The sequence below is a fragment of the Phalacrocorax aristotelis genome, chromosome 7, assembly GCF_949628215.1.
Source record: "Phalacrocorax aristotelis chromosome 7, bGulAri2.1, whole genome shotgun sequence".
Classification (NCBI taxonomy): Eukaryota; Metazoa; Chordata; class Aves; order Suliformes; family Phalacrocoracidae; genus Phalacrocorax; species Phalacrocorax aristotelis.
The window spans coordinates 47715801-47740818 of NC_134282.1; the positions used below are offsets into that span (position 1 = coordinate 47715801).

Consider the following 25018-nt stretch of genomic DNA (forward strand, 5'->3'; position numbering starts at 1 on the left):
TCCCACGCCCACACCGTGTAAAATTGCCTGCGCAGGCCACGCTTCATAGGAGTCATCTCTGTGAGCAAGGACAAGCAGTGGCTGTTACTTCCGTGGGAAACTCGAATAGGTTTTCTTTACCAGGTCGAAAGGAGCAGCCCTTAAATAGTCCCTCCCTGAGCGTACAGAAGGCTCGGCATACTTTGCACCTAGACATTTCCATCCAGCTATTATCTGGGGAGATACACTTGACAGAACCATTAGTTTTTCAGTTAAATCTTATTACTGAACACTCGTGACTGAGTATAGGGAGTAGGGCCCTGGAGAAACGCGGTCGTGGGAGAAGGAACACCGCTTCCCTGCCTCCTCTGCGTATCCAAAATTTGCGTATCCAAAAAAAGCTTTCAGCCTCTTTTTGATTCTCGTAGCCGAAACACCCCACGCGGCCGCGGGGAGGGACAGCCACTCGCGGCGGGACCACGCTGCAGCCGGTGCCTGGGTTCCCCGCTGCGCCGCCCGCGGGAGCGCGGGCCCGGGGGCGCGCGTGGGGATCGCGCAGGGTCGTGCCGCTGCCGCTCCGGCTGCTCTTGCGCGACGGGGAAAACGGCGTTGTTTCTAAACGAGCCTTTTCCCCCCCCCCCTGTCCCGCCCATAGTCCTTGCTAAAGGGAGCGCGAGCGTCCCCCTGCTCCCCCCAGACGAAGGCACTGGCCGACGGGCCGCCCCCCCCCCCCCACCCCTCCCCGGGGGCGCGGACCCGGGCCAGCCTCCCCCCGACCCCAAGCTCTCTGCAAATCCCTGCAGGCAAAGGGCCCCCGTGGGAGTTCGCTGACCTTCACATTCCCCACGAACTGAAATGTTGCCGAGCTGCGGCCGGAGATTTCAGAAATCTGCCTGAATTTTAGCGGAGTTCTACGGACTTTTCCTGTCCCGCTGCAGGCTGGGGCTGAGGCGGGCGAGTGGCAGCACCGGCAGCGCTCTGACTCAGGGGGCAAAGGCCGGGGTGAGCGGGGAAGGGGTGTCACGGGTGACTCTATACGAGGCCGAAGAGCAGCCCCAGCGGTAGGACAGCGGGGTGCCAGCGCACAGCGCTCCGCAAGACCTCCGGCAAACGCCAAACCCGGCGGCGTGGGGGCTGCAGCACGCCCGCGGGGGGGGGGGGGGGGGGGGGGGGGGGGGGGGGGGGGGGGAGGGGGGCCCAGCGGGCAGCGCACGGCTGGGGCGGTGGAGGGCGGCCTTCAGGACCCGGGGAGTTCCGGGCCGCACTCGTCCCGCCCCCAAGCCGCTTTCCTCTCCTCCTATTGGTCGCTACACCCGGCTTGTGCCCGCCCCCTCCCATGCGCCGTTCGGAGGGCTCGGAGAAGGGCGGGGCGGAGCAGCGCGTCACGGCGGTCGGCGCTCCCTGAATGGCCGCGGCGGCGGGCGGCCCCGCCCCCGAATCCCACGCGAGGCAGGTTCCACCCGCCGGTTACATTGTACCCAGCGAGCGCGCGGGGCTGCCGGCGCTGCGCATCGCTCCGCGCGTGGGCCGGGGACCCGCCCCGCCCTCCCGGCGGGCGCCCCGCGGGGCTGGGGGCGGCGGGCCGCCGAGCGCTGCGGAGGGCTGCGGCGCTCCCGGAGGCTTCCCCGGCGCGGAGCGGGACGGTGAGTTGCTCTCCCGGGCTTTGCGTTCGAGCCGCCGCGTCCGAATCCCGAGCCCGCCCCCCGGCCCCTCGCGGTTAAGTCCCTTTGCCCCGGGCGGGGGGGAGCGGGGACCCCCGGCGGAGGGGCGCCCGGCGTGCCCGCACCGCCCGGAGACCGGCCCGGGGGACCGGAGCGCCGTGTTGGTGGCCAGGTTCCACCGGCGTGGGGAGCTGGCGGTGAAGCGTCTGGCGGGGGTGACGGGCTTTTCTAAAGCAAAAAGAGCTAAAAAGCTGCTGTTCAGCCCCCGGGTATGGAGGTGAAGTGGCGCGGCTCCGTACCTCCCCCCTCCCGTGTACACACACCTCTCAAGGCTGCGCTTTACGGGACACAGCTTCCATAGCCTTTCTGTCCAGAGGAGCGTGCAGGTTTGTATGAGTGGCCGGGCTGAGCTGGCAGAGGAGGAAAAATAGCTCTCCATCACTCTGCTGGCCTTACAGGCCCCTTTGCATTTAAAAAAGTTACAGACCTGTTTGCTAGTTGGGTTTTTAAAAAATTATTATATTTTCAACCACCAGCTTGCACTTATAGGTGTTGGGGGCTTAGACTCACCAAATCTGTGCTTGGAAAATCTTCTGTCGTCAGCCTTTATAGGCAGACACCTAAGCGTTTTGTGCTACTTATATGGAGAGCCCCAGCTCCGTGAGGTTTCTGTTTTCTTTTCCTGGCAGTCTCTGCATGTCTTCTCCTCTTGTGATCTGCTCGGGTGACTTCCCCGCGCAGGGTGCCTTGGGCCGTAGCTTTTGTGGTCTTCCTCCAAATGTGCTTCTTTCTCTGCAGGAGAGATCCAGAGCCCTGGGGAAAAAAAAAAAAAAAAACCAAAAACCAAATCTATAACCTTTATACTGTATCAACTTCCCTTGTCTTCTCCCTCCTTCCTGTGTCTCGTGACACTTGTTTTTATTGAACTTACCTTAGGAGCAACCCGGGATATTTGTAACACACCCTGTGTGTTTCTGGCGGTGGCCGGCTGCGGCTGTAACTCGGCTGCATTACCCATTGCTGCTCTGGTAACAGTCCCCTTCCCAGTAGGTGTAAACCGGGTGTGAGCTCTCATGCACTGTCTTTTCTCTGCCCACCTCTCAAGGGGTCCGACTCCTTCCTCCGATGGACCCTTTCTGGGGCCTCTCTGTTTTCCTTGTCCTGTTTGCTGCTTCATATCAAACCTTACCTGAAAACACATTTTGTCTCTTGTGTCTTTAGCCCTAACCATCTGCTCTGGTTTATCTCTGTGATAAGGCTATGTATATATATATATCTCTATATATCTCCAATGAAGCACCTGGGGAGCAGGCATAGGTGAGAGTTTGCTTTGCAGCGGGAAGGTGTGGGATGGGCACAAGATTCTCAGAACTGAAACCAGAGTCAAATTTGCTGCAGAAGCAAATTAGTCACACCGTGATGTGAACGCAGGAGACCGTAAGCACCTTCAGCACTGGGGAACTTAAACTTCCTCTCCTTTTTTGTTATTTTTTCTCAAGTATTTGCGGATTGTTATCTGAAGTCCTTCTGCCTCAGCAGGTATGCGGAGCGTGCCCCATGGTAGCCTCCCGTGCTGTGTTTGGGGCAGGTTCAGGTAACTCAAGCCATGAGGATGGCGTCTGGGAGGTGGTTTTGGAGAGAAGATAAGGCCAGTTGGAAATCGTTTGACTGAAAAGGAGCTAGGCAAAAGAAATTTGTGGAGGCAGACAGCTGGGGAACAGCTGATAAGATGCTGCATGACATGTACTCCAAACGTGTGAAAACAAGCGTGTCTGATATATGGTCCCTCCGGCGCTGGAGAGAGTGCTGGACATGGTCCTGGATGGGGCCAAGGGGTGTGTACGTATCTTTGTGTACGTATGTACGTGTGAATTACGATACCGTTTTTGTCCCTGCAGTGGTAACCAACCGTTCCTCAAAGCCTGCAGGAGTTCAGATCCTTCTTAACAGCCAGGGGAGGGTTTAGACGATGTTTAGGAGGTAGGTGAGTGAAACAGGAAGGGCAGGATGCGGCCATCTGTGGAGGTGGAAGAGGATGGGCAGCGTGTTGCGAGATGGGAGGGAAGTGGCAGCATTACAAAAGAGAGGGTGTTGAGCAGTGCCTTGGCCTTGGGCACAAGTAGGTGGAGCAGGACAGGCAGAGCTGGCCCGGGGTGTCCGCAGCAGTGACGGCAGCTGACGCTCAGGGACGGCAGAAGGGGCAGGTTTGAAGAAGCAGTGTCAGCACTTAAGCTGAGGAGTAGATTTACTCCCGTCTTCTATAGATTGCAATTGAATTGCAGTGAATGTAGCTGGCATTGCTTAAAATAGTGGCTGCAAGAATGCCGCTAGAAAGCATTTAGCTGTAACAAGCTCTCCCAAGCCTCCTGGTCTGACCTTTAACCACTGTCACATCAGTCTGTCTTTGCTTATCAACTTTATATCCCCGCAGTGACTATTACTATCATTCCAGCCAGTACAGGCCCCTCTGTCTTCCTCCGCGCCACCCCACCCCTTGAGCCTGGGAACGTTGCGTGCCCCGTAACCACTGCCTGCTTGCTGACCATTAGACTTTGCAAAGACTACCAGTTTTATATAATAGGCTGTCAGATTGTGGCCAGGCAAATTTATTGCTGTAGCACACTGGTAATCACTCCGGTTTGCTTGCGATGCGTGCACGGATGCCCAGGATAGCCTGGGCTGCTGCAGTGTTCCCATGCTGGTCCAGAACTTGCAAGCCGAGTGTGTGGTTTGATGCAGTGTTGGTACTGAACTGGAAAGATCAGAGATGGGTATCACATTTGTTCCTTCTGTCCAGAGTCAGAGGGCAATGAGCAATGCCCTGTCCTGCAGCCCCAGACCCTTCAATAACTGTCAGTGCCTTACAGTCCAGCTGGGAACGGTTGTCCTCTATGCCCTCAACATCAGGGGCTAATCTGTTCAGGAGGCGTGAGGGCCTCCCATCTCCACAGCTCTGAACTCCGGCCCAGAATTGCAGATGAGCTCCTGCAAATCAAACCTGGCAGTTTCACCAAGATCTCCTGCCTGGCAGGGGAGCAGGGAAGACAAAACCAAACCCCAGGTTAACTGGCCAGCCACAAAATTGAAACTCTGCCCTGACAGCAGGCGGACAGACCTGTTTGGTATGAGCATCCGCAGGAGGGCTTCTGGTTAGCCTGACCATCAGAGCAATCAGCTCTGCCAACCTCAGCGCCAGGAGTCGGGCACCATACGCAAAGAGAGAGTGGGAGGATCTGAATATGCTTTCTGGAGTCAGCAACTGCAGTGGTTATTCTGGCATTAATTTGACGTATACCACATCTCATCTTCTAAACTCTCCCTGGGAACTGGCATGTGGTTCTGCTCCTCTATATTTGAAGTACCAAAGGCCTTTTGCCTTTGCAGCACATTAGCAAGTTGGTTTGCTTGAAAAAGGCTTTATCCTGCCCAGATGGGGCTGGGGTGGATACTGCGATCAAGTAGATTGTTTCCGTTCTGGAGCCTTTTTGAGTATAATTTGGGAGACGGGACTGCAAACTCGCTCGCCTCCTCTACAGCCCCGCATTCATTTTGCAAAGCGACTGTGATTGATCTGGCAGAATGGGTTTTATTCACTAGTGGAGCTAGAGGACAGGCAGGGGGGACAAAACCCCACAGCAGCCTCTGAAATGAATTACAGGCTTTGAAAAGATCCACTAGGGTTAAGGCGTAGCAATGAAAAGCTATTGTCTGGAGCCTGAACTGTGGCTAAAAGTGTTACTTATCGCTATTTGGATAGTGGTTGTAGGAGGATGTGGTGCTCCCAGGAACTGCAAAGCCAACGTGCTTAGTGGTGAACGTGAACCTTATTTGATTGCCTCACAGGTACGTAGCTCAAGAAACTTTATGGAGTAACTCAGTTGCGGAGTAACAAGTCCAGTACCTGATCTGCAAATAAAACTGCATGTACTGCATGCAAAGTGGATTTCCTATGGGTATTTTTGTTTTGGTTGGAACACGGTTACCTTTGGCTCAGATTAGTTCACATCTTACAGGTTCAAGGTGCTACTGCCCCTCTTACCAGTGCTTTTGCAAGATCGAACAAGAACCTCACTAATTGGTACAGCCTGGAAATAACTGCTTTTGTTTTCTATGGTGAGTGGCATTCAGTAATTCTTGTGGTGGCTTTGGGCTCAGAGCGAAGCACGGTTTTAAAGGGAGAAACAGTGGGTACTGGTGAGAATGGGATAAGAAGCAGTGATGGACAGACTGAGTTTTTGAGTTCAACTTTGCTTTAGTAAGCACGTTCAGATACGTGCCCAGACCTCCTCCAGACAATCTGATCTCCTGGAGCCTACAGAATTGGGCTTGGAAAACCTCCCAGTTTCTGTCTGAGCCAACAGAAGGAGCCTTTCACATGGTCTCTCTGTTTTCTGTCTAGGATATACAGGCCAGACTAGAAAGTGAGAAAATGAGAAGAAACGATAAGGGTGTCTTCCATTCTCAAAGGCTGGGGCGGGATCAGAAATTCTGCTTTGGGGGTTAGGGTCAACTGGCTTTGCTTGCCTATTTGCAAATATGATGAAACAACGAGAGTTTGTCGGGAAGGCCAAATCCAGCCCTGTTACAGAGATACCCTCTGATTCATGGCACAGTTACGTTGTCTGAATTCCAGTGTGCAAAATCACAGTTGCATCTCTGCTGTGTTAGTCATCCTGAAGAAGACAAGAACAAATTTGGCTGACACGGGCAAACCACTAAATCCACCGGAGTTGCTGGAGATGAACCTGATTTGTTAGAGAGCAAAGCCTGCATCCAGGCACGCAGGCGTGCGGGCAGAGCAGAGGGACGATGCGGCGAAGGTCCTTTGCTGCCCACCCGGCAGCAGCCCAGGCTCCGCGTTGAACAAGTGCGGTGCTGCACTAAATGCCAGGTGCTGTTTGTATCGCTTTTGTCTCAAGCCCTCTTTGCAGAAGGGCATTGTTAGTATGAAGCCTTTCAAGCAGCTCCAAGCTGTATACCTGATAGTCTGCTGTGTTACGCAAGGACATGAAAATCATCTGAAAACATCTTTACATTTGTTCCTTCCCCTTTCTTGTTTTCTGTCTCCCTCCCCCACCATCTTCTCCTGTTTTCTGTTCGTTTTTTTTTCCGCTTTTGAGGCTCGAGCTGTGCCTGTGAGTACATGAATGCCTCCATGTAATAGATCCCCCTTCTCAAACCTTTTGATTGTCTCCAATGCTGGGAAATTGCATCTGAAGCGCAGCTGTATCTGGGTTCTGCATTTGACAGTGTCACCACACTGCTCTTTCTCCTAAGCAGCTTTGCAAGGAGCTCTTCCCCATGAAGACAACGCAGTAGGTGACTTTAGGTTTCTAGTTTGCTACTCTGTACAGTACAAAGGGGGAAATTGGTTCTATACTAGTAATTTTGTCCTGGGATGGCATTGCTGGCCTAAGCCGCAGGTGATGGAGTCTGTGAAGGTGTTAGAAAAGTACAGATATTTGGGATGAGGGAGCAGGTGCGTTATTAATGGATAGAGAGTTTATCCCATCGCTTCCAGGGAGAAGTTGAACTTTGGCTGAATTCAAGACAACATTTCACCCCAAAGGGTTGATATTGTGAAATCAGAGAGAAGATAAAGAATCTTATGCCTGTCTCCCTACAAAAGCAACTGTCGCCGGCTGCTCGAGGTGGGTCTGCTCTGGTTTGCAATGGTGGCTATAGGTTGTAGTGCAGTCCATATGTTGAGGACCTGTATGGCTGGCTGATTGCTTGGGTATGAATATCTGTTGCGGCCTGAGCAGCTTCTTCCAGGTCTTCTGAGCTGAGCCAGCGGGGAACCTTACTGCTTATTTATTTACAGCTTTGAACAGTTCATGGTTAAGTGGGGCAAAAAGAAACAAGTTCTGCTTGCTGCTTCTCTGAAAGTCTGATTGGCAAACAGAAAGTGCCAGCTTCGGTTCATGGGATTTGGGCTCTTTGGTGTTTAGCCAACCTTCACAGTCTTGGGAGAACACCTATAAATCCTGTAGTTTTGTCCTTCTCAGCAGAAATAATTCTTGATCCCCTGAAGTCCCACTGGGGAACATCTTATTCGCTCTCAGATATTGTCCTCTTAAAAGGAAGCAGCATCTCAGCTGGCAATTCCCTGCAGATAGCGAATGAAATGGGACATTTGTGGACAGTCTGCTGGTTTAAGATGGAGTGGGGAACCCCAAGCCTAGCTTAATATAGTCCATATATCAATAGTCCTTCTGAGCTGTCCTCTCACCTGCAGTTGTTTTGTCACTGGGGACCTGATATGGCTTCAAAGTGCTGCTTCGTTTCTTCAAGAGGCAATAGAGTGTTTCCTGAGGTTCTCCAAAATGACACACACCAGCGGGGCTCTGACATGGCGACCCACCAGCCTGGGAGGGGCAGCCTTCTGCTGGGCATGCTTTGCAGGAAGCGGGAGGCGCTTGTAGAGGGGAACTGTGGCTGTTGGTCGGGGGGGAGTTTGGCCAGCAGTGCGGTTTTGGTTTTTCCCCTTGTTCTCTTTGCCAGCTTTGTCGTGTCCAGAGAGACCGCTGGGGTGGGTTTTTTTTTGTTTTTTTTTTTGTTTTGTTTTTTTATGAGCTGAGATTCAAAGGGTCTTTTCTCCCTGAGCCAACTCCTACCCTCCTTTGGGGTTACTGTCTGCCTTGTGTGGGAGAGTGGAAGGATTTCCAACGCGCCTTTATCTTGCTCTGCTGGAAAACCCCCATTTTTCCTATACCTGCTGTACAAAGCTGCAGGCAGTCAGGGGAATACTATAGCCATCAGACAGCGTTGGATGGCTGTCAGAAAGCTGATGCCCCTCTGCCCTCATCCATATGGAAGAAGGGTTATCATCTGCCTCTGCATGCAGTAAGATCCTACTAAAAGGCTATGCAGTAGATATTTCTTTTTTCAGTAACTGCCTTTTGAAGGAAAAAAAATGAATGCAGTGTGGCGAAATCCAAGACCCAGTTTGTTCAGGTCATGCCTTCTGCTGTTCACATTGATGCATCTGTTCTAGCTATAGCTCCCTGCGTGATGGAAGATGCAGCTGGGAGCTCTGGCAACCCCTGAGCTCTTGCAGAGCAGGTGGGAGCTTGGCAGGAGCCACTGACAGTTCTCTTTGTGTAAAATATTCCTCATTCTGAGTGGTTCTGCTTTTCCTTTTTAGCTCAGTAGCTGGGTAAGGGAAGGGAGGAATGTCGTAGGGGCTCAATTCTGCTCAGCACGCATCTGCTTCTGAGAAGTGCCTATAAGAGCACATGTCGTGGGTCCAGCCTGTTCATCACTGCACTTAAACATTGCTTAAATTGAAGCATATGTTGGTGCATCATGAAAAATGTAGATGTTTGTTTAGTTACAAGCTTCTGAGGCTTATAAGGCTGCTAGGTTTTGGAAGAAACCCATCATGAAATAGCTGCTGCCTGCAATTTCTGTTCATCTGATATGGGCGGGATGATGCCAAGTTGTCTGGTAGACTGAGAGATGGCGTGGGGTGTGTTTGTGGGGGGAAGAATTAGTACCTGCCACTTCTCTCCTTGTGCCCAGCCATGGTAGGATTCAAGAAGCCCTCAAAACGAGCTGTTTGGAAGTGCTGAAAACCACACGCAAGCCTTGCTGGTGAGATGGCTGCACAGCAGGGTTCAGAGGCTGCTTTAGTTTCAGTCTAACGGTCTGCCTAGCCCTGCTGATCTGTGACCAGTGACATCCAGTGTCACTACCTGGCTCCAGGAGGGGCCAAGTAAAGGTGCTGGGGCCTCCTTAGCTTTCAGGCTTGCAACTGTACTGGGGATCACTTGGTGCCTGTAGTGGGACAAGGTGATATGAGGAGCAGTGCTAATGGGGTCTGGGCTGGAACGGGCCAATTTATTCCCTGAATGCTGTTCAACAGGTGTTGGATAAAAATACTGTTTGGTTACCCAGTGCCCTGGGCAAGACGTTTGATGTTAGAAGCCTGAGATTTTAAATATATATATGTGTGTGTGTACATATATGCGTGCATATATATATAAAGTGGCTCTGTCGCATCTTTTATACAGACATTTTTGATTTCTAGATTACCTGCTCCTTCCATTCTGAGTAGTGGCTTTTCTAATCTTAGTGTCAGAAAAAATGATGCTGCCTTCCCGCGATCTTTTTCTTTGTCTCCGTAGCTGTCCTATAGAAATTGCTTTTTTTTTGGTTGTTTTTTTTTTGTGCATAAGCAAATCAAAGGTTAACACTGAATAGCTGACCTGAACTGCGAGCAAGGAAAGCAGTAGCAATGGCAGGGTAGTTTCTGAGGTTGTAGGAATAGGAACCTAAATCAATAGCTTTTAGCAGACTCATAAATGTTTCATTTGTATTCCTTGCTTCGGCGATATAGAGCTTTGACACGGGAATCCATATAACCTCTTAAATTAGTGTTGTCCCTGTGCTGGGTGTCGATGCTGAAGACCATTTCCCTCGGATGCACTTCAAAGCACTGCTCCGTAATGGCATCTTCCTTCCTGTTCTGGAGCCTTGATTCTGCCCACCCTCCGATCCCAAGCAAAATGAGCTTGGCAGCCTCAACCCCAAGCTGCAGGGATTTTGGTGAGGAACGTGCGCGTATCCAACCCGTATACCCATGGCAATGCTCCTGCCCAGCTTAGAGGCCAAGTAGGAGTTGTGGCTGCTTGGGCAAGCTATTGTTTCTGGACAGAGAAGCCTGGAGGGACCTTTTCCCTGGACTGCGACACAGCCCTGAGGAACGAACGGAGCCTCAGGAAGACCGGCCTCAATAATTCATGAGAGCGGGTGGGGAAGGAGGGACATGCCCACAACTATTTGTTGAATTTGGACTCTTTTGGACGTGCTGGAGAAGCAGGGGGTAGGAAGCTCGTGAGCAGAGCATGAGTCAGGCAGCTTATCTGGCCATCCGCCTCTGCTTGAGGTCATCCACCCGTGGAGCGTGGGAGGGTTGTGCGGCTCCAGGTCAAGGCTGTGACCGGCCAGCAGCCTGGGAGCGCTACGTCTGCTCTCTCAGTGTTTTGTGGTTTCCCCCGGTACCTCACGTGCTGGGCTGGGGTGACAGTGGTGAGCTCAGCCTTGCTGGGGAGAACAGGACTGATCTGGAGACCCAGTGTTTGCAGGGGAGAAAGATCCCTGAGAAACCTCTAGCTGCGAAAAGCAAGTTAAAAAACCACCAACAACAAAAAGGACCCAATGAAAAACCCTTTTCCAGCTATATCTGTGTGGCTAATTACTGATTTCTAAACAACTAGGTGGCTGGAGTGGGGTGCCACGGGATTTCAGCCCCTGTGGAGAACAAAAAGGGGGTGGGAGGCCAAAATGGAGTAGGAGGCTGAGCAAGCATAGAGGTCACAAGGGGGTGCGAGGCTGAGGGATGGTTGAAGCTGAACAAGCATGGATGCAAAAGCAGGTGGGAGGCCAAAATATTATGTGACGTCAATGAATGGTTGAGGCTGAACAAGCATCGAGGCCAAAAGGGGGTGGGAGGCTGAGAGATGGTTGGGGCTGAACAAGTGTGGAGGCTGGAAGGGGTTGGGAGGCCAAAAGGTGGTGTGAGGCTAGAAGGGGGCAAGAGGCTGAGGTATGGTGGAGGCTGAACCAGTGTTGAGGCCAAAAGGTGGTGGGAGGGTGAGGAAGGGTTGAGGCTGATCAAGCATAGAGGTCCAAAGAGGGTGGGAGGCTGAGGAAGAGTTAGGCTGAATAAGCGTGGATGCCAAAATGCGTGTGAGAGGTCAAAATGGAGTGGGAGGCTGAGGAATTGTTGAGACTGAGCAAATTTGGAGGCCAGAAAACCCTCCCCAATTTTATCTGTGTGGCTAATTACTGATTTCCAAACGATTTGGTGGCTGGAGCGGGATGCCATGGGACTTCAGCCCTGGTATCTCCAGCCTGCAAAGCAAAATTGCGGTGTTCTGGGGAAGAGGGTGTAGAAAAGGGATAGAAAATAGTGTTGGGTGAGAGACGAGATCTAGCACAGCTAGGTAGTGTTTCTCAAGCAGCCTCTTTTTCCTGTGAATTAGGCCCACTTTCCCCAGCTTGTGTTTCCCCAGCTATTCGTTGTGGGTGCCTTGTGCTGGCAGGGAAGCTGAGCTGAAGGCGGCAGCCCCTGACGCTCCTGTGCATCCGAACAGGGTCCTCCTTGCCCGAAGCACTGAAACACTCCTGGGACAGTTCAGACCCCCTGAGCTCTGTGACTTGCCCCCATCTTTAACCCATTTAGTGGGCTGCCACCCACAAACTGCACTTTTAGCCAGGGAGAGTCTCTTACTGAAAAATAAATGTCATCTAGCGTAGTGCCTGCGACGGCTTTGCCGTGTGTGCTGTCGCGGGCCCGCAGCAGCGGCACAACAGGCTGACCCCATTTTTCTTTTTTTTTAGGCTCATTTTTCAAACATCAGCACTGTCATCCTACCAGCTTCAGTACTGACTTTCTGCTGTAAGAGAGGACATATGGGAGACAAAATCGAGCTGGCTAAAATATTTTGGAGCAAGTGACTTGGATTTTATCATCTAAGTACTAATAATTTGATTGGTCCAAAGGGCTTCTCTTCCACAGGCAAGGATAGGAATCAGGTAGCACTTAAATGAAATAGTAGCTCATAAAAAGCCTTGTTTTCTTCTGCCTGTCTGTTAAAAAGCTGTCTCTCTTGTCTTATTCTCTGACGTGAGTCTGTCCTGCAAAATGCTTTATTCACATGAAGCGTCTAGAAAGTTTTATCAACACAAACTACAATGACAGGGCTTGGTAAAATTTGTTCAAAACTTCTATCTTGTGCTGGTCACTAAATATTCCATAAATAAGAGCAGTCACGATTGCCTTTCCTAAACATGCAATAACCTTCATGAAAATCAGAAGCCAAACCTGATGTCTGCTGAGCCAAGAACAGACCGGTGCCCTTTATCCTGGAAAGACTGCTCTTAATGCTGTTTTCTAAGGAAAAATAACTCTCCTGCGGTTTGCCAATACCCTCGAGGGGCTGTTGAGACAATTTACCGTCAAGTTTGGGTTTTGATTGCTTCACTTTGTTGCTCCGTTGCTGAAACCATAGTGCAGAATTTCCCCCCTCACCCCCCTCCGCCTTCGCACCCTGATCACCCGGAGTTAAATTTTCAGAGGGTGTGCGGGTGCATCGGCAGCAGGAGGCACAGGCTCTGCAAGCCAGGGTGCAGGAGCACCCACAGAGCAGGAGCACTGGGGTGTCACCTGGTGTTTCACGTTTGAGGTCCATTCAAGCGTGCCCGAGTTGGATCGCATCTATTCTCCATGCTTTACATCAGTAAGAACAAGAGAATAATGGGTTTTCTGGTGTTTTCTCTGCAGGCAGGAGCTCTGTCATCATGTCAGTCAGCGTCCATGAGAACCGTAAATCCCGGACTAGCACCGGCTCCATGAACATCTTGCTTTTTCACAAAGCTTCCCACCCGGACTGTGTCTTGTCCCATCTGAACACCCTGCGGAAGCACTGCATGTTCACTGATGTCACCCTTTGGGCAGGAAACAGATCGTTCCCATGCCATCGGGCAGTGCTGGCTGCCTCCAGCAGATACTTTGAAGCCATGTTTAGCAATGGCCTCCGGGAGAGCCTGGATGATGAGGTGAACTTCCATGACAGCCTTCACCCAGAGGTGTTGGAGCTACTGCTGGACTTTGCTTATTCCTCGCGGATCATCATCAATGAGGAGAATGCCGAGTCCCTCCTGGAGGCTGGAGACATGCTGCAGTTCCATGATGTCCGAGACGCAGCAGCTGAGTTCCTGGAGAAGAACCTCTACCCTTCCAACTGCCTGGGCATGATGCTGCTCTCAGATGCTCATCAGTGCCGGCGGCTCTATGAGCTCTCCTGGAGGATGTGCCTGGTCAACTTTGAGACGGTTCACAAGAGTGAGGACTTCAACAACCTTTCCAAGGACACTCTGCTGGACCTCATCTCCAGTGATGAGCTGGAAATTGAGGATGAAGAAAAGGTCTTCAAGGCTGTCATCCAGTGGGTGAAATATGATCTGGATGAGCGGAAGGCTTATCTCCCAGAACTTCTGCGGAATGTTCGTCTGGCCTTGCTTCCTTCTGAATGCCTCAAGGAAGCCTTGGCTTGTGAGGACTTGATCATGGTGGATGAAAGAAACAAGATTGTCTTGGATGAAGCTATTCAGTGCAAGAAGAAGATCCTCCAGAATGATGGGGTGGTCACCAGTCCCTGTGCCAGGCCTCGCAAAGCTGGGCACACCTTGCTGATCCTGGGAGGACAGACCTTCATGTGTGATAAGATCTACCAAGTGGATCACAAAGCAAAGGAAATTATCCCCAAAGCAGACCTGCCAAGCCCACGGAAGGAGTTCAGTGCCTGTGCCATCGGCTGCAAAGTGTATATCACTGGAGGCAGGGGCTCAGAGAACGGCGTCTCAAAAGACGTGTGGGTGTATGACACTGTTCACGAGGAATGGTCAAAAGCTGCCCCAATGTTAATAGCTCGGTTTGGGCATGGCTCGGCTGAATTGGAAAACTGCCTGTATGTGGTTGGTGGGCACACCGCAGTAGCTGGAGTCTTCCCTGCATCTCCTTCTGTTTCCTTGAAGCAAGTAGAGAAGTACGATCCCATATCCAACAAATGGACGATGGTGGCTCCTTTGAGAGACGGAGTGAGCAACGCTGCAGTGGTGAGTGCCAGGCTGAAGCTTTTTGTCTTTGGTGGGACCAGCATTCACCGAGACATGGTGTCCAAGGTCCAGTGCTATGATCCATCTGAGAATCGGTGGATGATCAAAGCCGAATGCCCGCAGCCCTGGCGCTACACGGCAGCCGCTGTACTGGGCAGCCAGATTTTCATCATGGGGGGAGACACAGAGTTCACGGCAGCATCCGCCTACCGCTTTGACTGCGAAACGGACCAGTGGACACGCATTGGGGACATGACAGCCAAGCGCATGTCATGCCATGCTTTGGCCTCGGGGAATAAACTCTATGTGGTGGGGGGCTACTTTGGGACTCAGAGGTGCAAAACGCTGGACTGCTACGACCCTACATCAGACACATGGAACTGTATCACAACAGTGCCTTACTCGCTCATCCCCACAGCTTTTGTCAGCACCTGGAAGCACTTGCCATCGTGATGAGGGTCAGGGCTCGGGGGCTTGTATCCAGGAGGTCCATAAGGTAAGGATCTCCTCTTTTTAAACTGAAACTTGCTTTCTTGCTTCAGTTGTGTCTCCATGAACCATGCTTAAGCCACGTGTTCCAAGTTGCTCGTGGTTTATGAGAAGGGAGTATTGAAAGGTGGGATGCAGGGCCAGAAAAGAGTAATCAGCTCTGACATGTTCTAATCTTAGCTAGCTCCCAGGTTTCTCTTGTTTCCAGATGATCCTCCCAGTATCTTAAGAGTTATAGCTCCATAGATGGTTGCAAGCAGTCCACAGCTCCTCTGCCTCCACTCCAAGCTAGCTGATGTGCCAGTGTCACCTTCTGTGTGGGGGTGGGTAGGAAGGGCAGATGTGTACACACCTGCTCTACGGTGATAGCCATGAGAATACATCCTGTCCCCAGGCAGTTGAAGGGGTTATGGTTTCTAAAAGCACTTCCATATGAGTCCTGGGAGATACTAGGGCAACAAGTGCTTTGGAAAAAGTCTCAGTAGTTTGATATTTTTGCTGCGTATCTGGGTGTCTAATTCAGAGCTGATGAATATGTAGGCAAGTGACCCTTGGGATACCAGCAAATCCTGGATCTCTTTTTAAGCTCTTTATTTACATTTCAGTGGGTAGGTGGAGCAGAAGCTTAGAAGCCATGGTGCATTTGATGGTCCTGGTGTTTATTTAACATCCAGACTGTTGCTTATTAAATCAGAACTTCTGAGACTTCTGTGTGAGACCTGAGTGGGAGGTAAGGGGTTTTATAACCAGAAGAATAATGTGTTTATCGGTGTTTTGGGGTGTGTGAGAATAAGAAAGATGGTGGAAACTCATGATGTCCTGTCTCACTCTGGTGCTCCAGCTCTCGCTTGCTCAGGGAAGGTGCTATTGCAATGCCATTGGGACAGGGCAGTCAGTTCCTCCTCTCCCCTCCCCAGTGGGACGTTCGGTTGCCATTCTGGTTACCAGTTCCACTGCACAGAGCTTTGCACGTCTTCATCAATCTGTGCCAAGATGCAGCTGGTCTGGCAAAGGCCAAAAACTCTTCTCACCTTGCATCGTGAAAGCAGATATTGATACAGGCAACACTTGGATAGCATCATCTTCCCAGGAAGTCTATAACACCTCTGCTAGCTCAGTCTGCAGGTCTCACAGTGCCAGCAACACACACAACCTTGCATTGGTGGTTGGAGACTACCTCCCAGCTAGCTGAAGGAGCTGGGAAACCCTCACGTATGGGGGCAGGATCGACAAGCTTCACTTATGGTTTTATTTGGAAGGTGGGGGCTGTGGGGAGGGAAAGTCTTCCATAGACTCATCAAAATCCACTTCACTTAATGCAGGGAAGAAAGAATGCTGCCCAAACCCTCTAACACCCTCTCACTTCCCTGCTTCCCACTTGGTGTGGTTGGTGTGCCTGGGAATCGCCCAGCGGGTGAAATTACTGGCATCTCCCAGTGATCATCTCTTTTGATGCCAGCTGGGAACCAAGGAGGAGCTCCTATACCTCTGCCAGGCATTTGCCCAATGTGACCACCTGTTTTTCTCAGGTGGAAAAAAAAGCATCCAGAATACTGTGCTGGCCTTTGATTTGTGAAACGCCTGGTTTTAACATGGGTTAGACCACAGTGAGGGCAGGGCAAGAGTAGAAAGGGTTAAGAGGAGATCTCTGAGAGCTTTCCCGGCACTGAAAGATAATGGCCTTTCCAAATTCTCCTCCTCAGGCGTTGCCTAGCATCTGTCACAGTGGCTCAGTAATCTAATTAACTATTAAATATTGCAGCAGAGAGTGTGAGGACTCCATCATTTTCAACTCAGGTCAATGAGGCCTCCCTTTAAGAGCCATCCTAGAGCTGAAAATTAATTTTCTCTGGTAGCAGATGTGTCAGAATATTAAAGCTCAACACCAGCCACATTGCTGAGAATAGAAATAGGGAATATTTTGAGGTGGGAGTTGATTCTTCAGCAACTGAATAAAAAGCAGTCTCCAAAGACAGAGATGTTATTTTCCTCTCCTGCCTTCCCTCCCCCAGTACTGTATTTGGGTTGTTCAGACCTAATAAACAGCTTTGTGGGGGTTAGATAGATACTTTTTTCCTCTGTAATCTGGAGTCTGGCACAAGCACAAGAAAACTGGGAACTGTAATGTGCCAACCTGCAAATAAAACTGGTGAAAAGTCACTGTGTGAGGGCTTTATGTGCTTTTTTGGCTTTGCTTCCATTCTTTAGTTAAAAGAAGTATTTAAAATATGCATGAGTTCCATTTTCTAGAGTGTTTTTTTTTTAATAAAAACCTAAGTTATTGTTATGGTCTCAGCCACTGTGCCAACTCCTTAAATAAAGCACCAGGACTGGTGAGCGAAGGCCAGACCTGAATGTGTAGCAGCCACAACCCACACGCTTGCCTTGGCTGTCCTGGCTGCACCTGTGCCAAAACTGGGCTCAGGAACTGGGGTGACTGGCTGTAGGGTCCTGCGACTGCTCCGCTGTCCTACAGCGTGACTGGCTGAGGGGTCTTCTGGCTTGCAGCTCCCACCACGTGAGGTCTCTGCTGCATCACCCGTTTTGGTCCCTATGGGATCCTTCTTCACGAAGGGGAGCCCAGAAGAGAGGCTGGCCAGCACGTGCCCAGGTGCTGGGGTGCTTTGGCTATGCTGATCCTTTGGGAACCCCCCTCAGCTGGAGAAGGCTCAGGAGGGACCATCCAAGGTGCCCTCCGAGCAGAGCAAGCTGGGCGGGTGGGAAAAGGCCTGGGCAATTGCACAGTAGGAAATAGTACTTTGTACTCATGAAAAAACCAACCTTCTCACCTAAAAACGCGTGACGTTGCATTCATACCAGCCCTGAAACCCAAATAACACATCCTTGAAAAATGTTCATAAAACACCCAGCCTGCTTTTCATTTAACGCATAAAGCTGATCAGCTGGAAACATTTCCTCAAGGGCACAGCCTTCACCCCTCCCAGCTGGAGCCAGGGCTCCTTTCAGCAGAGGTCCCAGTGCCCCTGCCAAGGATGCTGTGTGACATTACTTCGGTGCTTATTGCCAGCAGTTAATTCCAGGGATCAAGTGTGACTAGCAATATGAAACCTAAAAGCCCAGTATCCTTCCGCCTGATGTGGTGGAGCCAGGAGGAGGCAAATTGTTACAAAAGGGAAATAAAATACTGAGCACTCTGCTAATAAAGACTCTCTGTGTTTATAAACACAAGCACAGCCCAGCCAGGAGCTTGGGGGACGATGCCGGGTGGTCTGTTGAAGTCCTGTGCCGTGACAATTAACGGGGAACAACTTTACACCTCCTGGGAGGTGACCTCAGGTGGTACCAGGAACAGGTTCTCCAAGCTGCCTGTCTCCAAATTAAAAGTGGCTTCTTCAAACTATCTGTCCTGTGCAATGCTCTCGTTTCCATCAGGCAGGGTCACAGATGGGCTTGGGCCAGAGAGAGGAGCCTTCAGCTGGGGGTTGTGATGGTTGCGGGGAGGGAGCCACTCACAGGTTTCTTGTTCCAGCCAGGAAAGGTGAGATGGAGAGGGAAGTCGCTGCATCCCGCTGTGCTGTCTCCTGAGCTGCAAACACTCCCCTGGGGTGGAGATGTGAGAGCTCCCATCTCAAAACAAACAGGGACGCAGCAGCTAGGAGCCAGGCGTTCCCCTCCCAGTGCCTTTCAGCTCCTGCAGGACCCTCCTCGCAGCCTGGGCTGTAGGCAGTCGCTGGAATGGTGGCCAGGCACGGCTCAGGCACTTATTCCTGGGGCTCATCCGAAAGCTCAGAGCCCATTTTGTGGCTCCCACCGGCGCCTTTTGGTGGGTTTGGCTCCTGCAAAGGCTGCGGGGTGCCACCCGCAGCCGGTGCCTGCCGTTGGGTGGGTGCTGAGCAGCCGAGGCTGCAGGTTTTTAAGCCTGATCTGGCACCTAAAAGCTGAACTTTGGCCCCAAAGCTCCTGCAAGGATTTAGGCAGCGTGCCAGGCCCAGAACTGTATTCTGATACCACGATTACACTAAACATCGGATCTGTTCAGTGACTTTTCTGATTATTTAATTACAGCTTAGATAACAAGACTTTGCAAAGATGGTTGTACTGCTGCCTGGTTTGGCTCCCCTTCCATGTGGAACGGCACTTGGTCGGCTTTTCCCTTGCAAGAAACCGCGGGGTTTTGTTGCCGTGTATCGCTCCTGGCTCCATCCGCAGAGCCCTGCTTGCAGCCGGACATCTTCCTATGCAAAAGGCCTGGGTGCCTGCGAATGGCAGCCTGAAAAATCCTCAGGATAATCTCCCAGCTGCTAAATGCCACAGCTCACCTGCATGCTGCTGGGTTGGTTGCTTGCAACCCGTTAAAGTCTTGCTGGTATTGCTGGTACAAAGTCACAGCCACTTTCTCTCAGTGGCTCCTAGGGAAACCCATTTGCATGTGCATAATAGCAAGGCCGGATAAACAAGGACTGCAGTTTTTTGCTGCTGCTGCTCTTTCCAAGCTGCTGGTTGTTTCTGAAGCCAGTTTATCAGGCAGCGTTGGAAGGGAGTGGCTGGCCTGGGGAGGAAAGACGATGGAAATCAGGCTTTTTCTAACCCTGGGCAGATGGAAACGTGCAGTCAGATCTCGGCCCCAGACTGGATTAATCAATCAACCCCTTGGAAAAATCAGTCGTATGGCTGGTTTTGGAGGAACTGGCGGAAAAAGAGAAAAAGGGTCTTTCTGTTTTCCCTGTTCCAGTTCTTGGGCCCTCCTTCCTGCTCTAAAAAGAAAAAAAAAGGCCAAAAGAAAAAAAAAAGCTAAAATTTCATTCCCCTCAACTTTTCATTCCCTTGTCATGGCAATGGAAGTTTCCTGGCCGGCTCTGCCCAGCTCCCCGGTGCTCTGAGCCCTCCCCAGCTGAACGCCCACTCTCTCCCCTCTCCTATGAAAGCAAAGCACACCCCAAACCACAAATAAATCAGCTGCTTTCCATCTCCACCCACCTCTGGGATTCGGGGTGGGGGCGGTTTACCCCAATAGCTGCCAATGTGCAACCCCTTTTCTGGTGCATTGCACCAGCTGCGCCCTCCCCTGCATGGGCTTGAGCGAAGCATCGTGCCTCTTAATGAGCTTTCTCTTTCCCTCCCCAGGTGCCAGAGTCACATCCATGTCCCCTGTCTTGCTGCTGGAGCCAACACGGTGACCGAGTCCCCTCCTGTCCTCTCGCACAGGATGTTGAGAAGCCTTTTGCATCCCTTCACACGATCGGGAGCAGGAGGCACAGCCGGCCCCGCGCCAGCACCATGCCAGGGGGGCACGCAGGGCCACCCAGCCCCACCACCGGCCGCCGCGCAGGGACGGCGAGGAGCTGGGAGCGCTGGCTACTGGGCTGGGGCTGGGTATGGGGGACATGGGGATGGCTCACGGGTGCTGGTGGTCCACCAGGACTGGGGAGATGGAGGGTGTGCACCAGGCTGCATCCTTTGGCAAGCACGGCGTGAGAAGCCGTTAGGTGCTTTTTGTTACTTGGTTGGGGGATTTAAGAGATATTAAATTTTTTTTTTTTTAAAGGCAGTGACCGTGCCATTGGGCATGGCTGCTGTTTGGGTGACTTAGAAGTGTTTTTTAAAGGGAAAAGGGGCTGGGGCAGTGCAGCAGAGAGCACCTGGCTCTCCCCATCCTCTGGCTGCTCTGCGGAGGCGATGGCTACTGAAACATTAAAGCGTGGGAGCTTGGGGCGGCTGCCAGCAGTACTGGGTACTGCGGCGAAACAGGGCAGGTGCCTTTTCGTTTGCACTTTGGGCCTTTTTTCCCCCCCCTCCCTTTCCTTGCCACAGCCGGTTGTGATTTGGTCAGAGGCCAGGCAGCTCCCCGCACGCAGCTGCTGGAAAGAGCACGGCGGCTGTGTTAGCGTGCCAAGGCACCGGCACCGCTGCCGAGATATTCACCAGATAAAACCTGCTGCATGCTCAGAGCCGGTCTTCTGAGTTTCCCCACCGCGCTCGCCGAGCAGCGCGTGGGTGAGGGCGTAATTAGTAAGCTAGCAGAAACAGAGGTGCAGCGGGGCAAAGCTCGCGCCTCTAGCGGGGCCTCGGAGGGAGAAACGAGTGAACCAGGGGAGCGTCACAGGGCTGGCAGAGCAGGCTGGGGAGGGATCCCCTCTTCCCTGCTGTGCCGCCCGTCCCGGCTTCACCTTGGAGAGGTGTGAGCGTTTTTGGCTGCACGTTGCCTGCCAACGGTTGCGCTGCAGCTGCCCCAGGTTATCTGCGCACGCTGGCTGCCAAGTGTATTTGCGTTTATTCATGCAAGAGTTGTCAGCCCGAGTCACTCCCCATTCAAGCTGTAGAAGAAGGCATGTGGATTTTCGCTGTCGATACAGGGATGCGGCTCCTGACTGGCCTCTTCCAGGGCTGGCCACCGCCAAAGGCTGGTCGTGCACCGCCCCAGCATCCATCCTGCTTCCCTCCGCAGCAGATCTGGTCCTGCAGATGCTCCGGGCTTGCTTTTTGCCCGTGGATTAGGTTAAATTGTAGCCCGGCCAGCTGAATGATGCAATGCAATGAAAAGCCTTGACATGGCTTCAAACAACAAAGGTCTTTTTGGAGCAGTGAGCGCCTGTTGCTGCCGGGAAGAGCACACTTTGTGCACAGCCAGTCTGCGATGCTCTGAATGATGTTTATTTACATTTTCTAGTCTTTTCTTTCTTTCAGCTGCTTGTGAATTTTAATAAAAATGATGATCTGGGAAAATGTTTGGGTGTTTTTCACAGGAGTCTTCATTCTTAAGCCAGTTGGATTTAGGTCTAATAACAGGGCCAAGGAATAATAACAGGGTTGGCACTTGGTGGGGCGGTTCACAAACAACCTCCTAAGCAACCAGCCTGGCTCTAATTGTTATTGCTTCAGCGCTTGGGAAACTGAGGCACAATGTCAAGTCTCTGGTCCAAGGTTAGTGGTGGATCTGGGAATAAAGTCCAGGGCTTCTCGTGCCCTGAGGCCATCACAGGTCTCCTTCTCCACAGCTGCTCACACTCAGCTTGACCATGCCGTAATTTTAGGAGAACCTGCAAGTCTGCAATGCCAATACCTGCTAAATAGGTTGAGGGGGCCCAACCCAGGCACAGTCATACTCCTGCAGGCAAAGCCAGTAATTTCTAAGGAAGACGAGAATTTATAGTTCTGTTTTCCTGATTTGCCTTTGCTTGGCTGCTGCAGCTCCCAAGAAAGGGGCCCGTTGACAGCCGAGATGGGCTTTCCAGCTGGGGCTCCTGTTCGCGCTTCGCCTCGGTGTGCATCTCTCCCCGCCCCAGAGGAGCAGGGGACTGATCCAGCCCCGCTCTGGGAGGGCTCTGGGCTCTCCCCCGCTACATGACCAGCAGCTCCAGCTTTGCTCAGAGCAGGTAATAGGCACCAGGCGAAACACGACAACCTTGCAAATTCATATTTGCCTCCTTTTACTAGCAGGGGCTGTTGCGCTTGGAAAGCAAAACTTCCTATGGGTGTTACGCATGGTCTCCAAGGGATTTGGGGCCTGAATTGCTGAGCTGCAAAGGAGATTGGGAGCATGTCTCCTTGCCTGTGGCAGCTGGGTGGGCAGCAGCATTAGGTGACGTGAGCTGGGCAGATAGGAGTGTAAGGCCCCGTAGAAAAAGCTCATTAAAGAAGCCTTTGGGAAACCAATTCAGGATAGAAATTAATGTTTGATGAGCCAGAGAAGGAAAAAGAGAGGGAGTGTGTGAATAAAATCCCTTTCAGTTTTGTTGATTCAGGTTTTATATGGGACTCTGGGACTTTAAATACCAGCTCGGGAGGCTTTGCAACTGGCTAGCTTTGATATGAGCCATGCAAAGGCCTGCTCTTTTGTATTTATTCTGGAGCTTGCCTGAAAGGCAATTCAAAAGCAATCAGCAGCTGCTGTGACAGCAGCAACCTGTTGCTATGGAATTAAATGCAATGCAAAATACAAAGGTTTCTTGGTTAGCAGTGGCAAAGTAAAAGGGGCATAGGAGATGGAAACGGATAAAACAGAATAATGCTACAGCCAGAGTGGGACTGGGTTTTAACTGGGAGTTACAGGGGAAGAAGTGTAAATGTGATTTGGTTTGCTTTTGTAAAAGAGCTTTTTTCCCACCTTAGCAGGTCAAGCTCAACATTGTCTGGGAGCGAGCACTTGGGAAAGGGTCTTGTCTGGTGGCGTTACAGGGGTTGTATGTTCCCAGGCTCCTGGGAAACAGGCCCGCATGCTACAGCCAGCCCTCGCTGTAGGGTGTCAGGAGCTCAGACATCTTCCCCACGACGCAGCCAGGAGCCTGGCACGGAGATCCCCCAGAAGTGCAGGGTCTTGCAAGGATCCGGCCCTTGCTCAGACCCAGGCACAGCAGTAAAGTGCTGCCTGCAGCCCCCAAAGGGTGGCTTGTCACACATCTACCTCCTGCCTTGTTTTGCAGGGGCCCTGTCCCAGAGGAGAACCTGGACAGGACACAACTCTTTCAGCCCACCCTTGCCCACAGGCTCTCTCCACCTTGGTTGCCCAGCTCTGTAACGGGGTGCTCCCCACCCTCCAAAAAGCATTTGGGAGGAAAGGGCAGGCGGGTGCTCAGCGATGGGACTGTGCAGGCAGCTGGTGGAACCAGACCTCTCCCAGGCCCAGGTCTGGGGACCTCCATCCCCGGGGACTGACCATGCTGAACCTCCCCAGATGCAAAAGGCTGATATGCCAACGTCTTATTTAAATGAAACTCATAGTGCCTTCTTGGTTTTTAAATATGCGTTTTTCCCAGGCTGACCCCAGCTGCCCTTGAAATAATACTATTGTGCAGTGAAGCCCTGCAGGGAATTACCATCTGAGCTCGCTCTCCCTCTGTCACTAGAGTCAATTAAAAGCAGTCTAGCTGGTGATTTAATACCTCCGGTGCCTGAGGAAGCCTCACATCCATCCAGAGGCTGGCATTTTAGACACATAATTGGAGTGGAGGAGTGTTTTTTCCAGCCATCCGACATGCTTTCAAGTTCATCCATGTCTATACAGAGCACCGAAGCCTTGTCCTTGGCTTGTCATCTTCTCCTGCATGTTAATTAATGCCCAGCATTGCACATCCTCCCCGCGGTACGTCCCATGTCAAATTGTTTTCCTATTCCCCATGCACCTTCTGCCTTGGGATAAACCCAACATGATTTAGTCTCTGTAGAGGGTCCAGGCTCACAAACTGCCACCGCAGGAAACACTGCTCATGAATGAAGTTAGGCTTCCAAGAGCAGGAGAAACCATTGCTCCCAGCTCCCCACAACCAGTTGGAAGTTTAAACTGGGCCCAGTCCCTCTCACTCCAGTGCAGAGCAGGAGCCTGGTGCCCTCCGGGTACTGGCAGCAGCACTGGGCGGGGGGGGGCCAAGATGGGAGCCTGCAGCAGGGAATCTTGGTGGGAGTGAATAGCGGAGGCTGAGCTCGGGTTTTTTCCTTCCTCCTTACAATCTTCCTTTTCTTTCCATTTCACCACCTCCCTATTTAACATCATCGGCTGTTGTGCAAAACCATCAACCATGTTTGCAGCAGCGTGACCTACTTTACCACGTCGTCCTGACTTCCTCACTGAAATCGCAAGCTCAGAGCCCACCCAAGCCATTCAGCGTTTCTCAGCTGAATAACAAATCCAATTAGGTGGAAGAAAGCCTGGCTTTCACGCTGTCAGCGCCTGGACATCTCACTTCCCTCTCCCCAGTGCATGCTGCGCCACCGACGGCTGTGTCTCACAGACACCGTGCACAAGGACCCCTCTGTATTGGTGTGCCTCCCCTCCAAAGGGAGGTGGCGGAAGGGTTCAAGAGGACCGATCCTGGCTATTCAACATGTCCTTTTGTTCCTCCTGACATCCCTTGGGGACCACAGAGCTCAGGAATCAAATAATTTGTGGTTTTTCAGTTCTCGCTCCCTTGGGAAGCCCTCCGTTCCCAGCTGAGGCTAGAGGAATGGTCCAGGGTCACGGCAGAATAGCACAACTTGTGCTCATTAAAAAGCCACCGGCACTTCAGCCAGGACATGATTTAATCACTGATAGAAAGTCCCATCTCTCAGTCCTGGCATCACACCTAACCCCAGTCCTGGCTCCATCCAGAGAAAACATTGCAATTTTGCCCTTTGCTGCTCCCCTTACTCTCTTTTCCCACCCCAGCAGGGACTCCCCTCCCTACAGCCACCAGCAGACAGCCAGTCCCCAGGATGCTGGCTCCTCTCCATCACGGGGTATAGCCGTGTATTAAAAGGGATGAGTAGAAACAAAACAAGGAGGAAAAAAGCTTAAGGGCCACCAGAAAAAGCCCTTTTGGTTTTTAAGT

General features: G+C 51.9%; 1 protein-coding gene across 2 annotated transcripts; it reads left to right on the forward strand.

The window, feature by feature from the left end:
- Window positions 1-1429: 1429 nt before the first annotated feature.
- Window positions 1430-21437, forward strand: KLHL25 (kelch like family member 25). Of its 2 annotated transcripts, none has more exons than XM_075100600.1 (3): window positions 1430-1622; window positions 12931-14760; window positions 15671-17048. In XM_075100600.1, the coding sequence occupies exon 2, from the start codon at window positions 12948-12950 to the stop codon at window positions 14715-14717; it is 1770 nt and encodes a 589-aa protein (XP_074956701.1). In that variant the 5' UTR covers window positions 1430-1622; window positions 12931-12947; the 3' UTR covers window positions 14718-14760; window positions 15671-17048. The 2 variants fall into 2 exon arrangements, with proteins under 2 accessions (XP_074956701.1, XP_074956699.1); XM_075100598.1 differs by lacking the exon at window positions 15671-17048 and adding an exon at window positions 19839-21437 and having other exon boundaries at window positions 1431-1622.
- The last annotated feature ends 3581 nt before the right edge of the window (window positions 21438-25018 follow it).

What these genes read in the sequence shown, in the direction of transcription:
- KLHL25 (XM_075100600.1), top strand. Translation starts at nt 12,948, where the DNA reads ATGTCAGTCAGCGTCCATGAGAACCGTAAATCCCGGACTAGCACCGGC.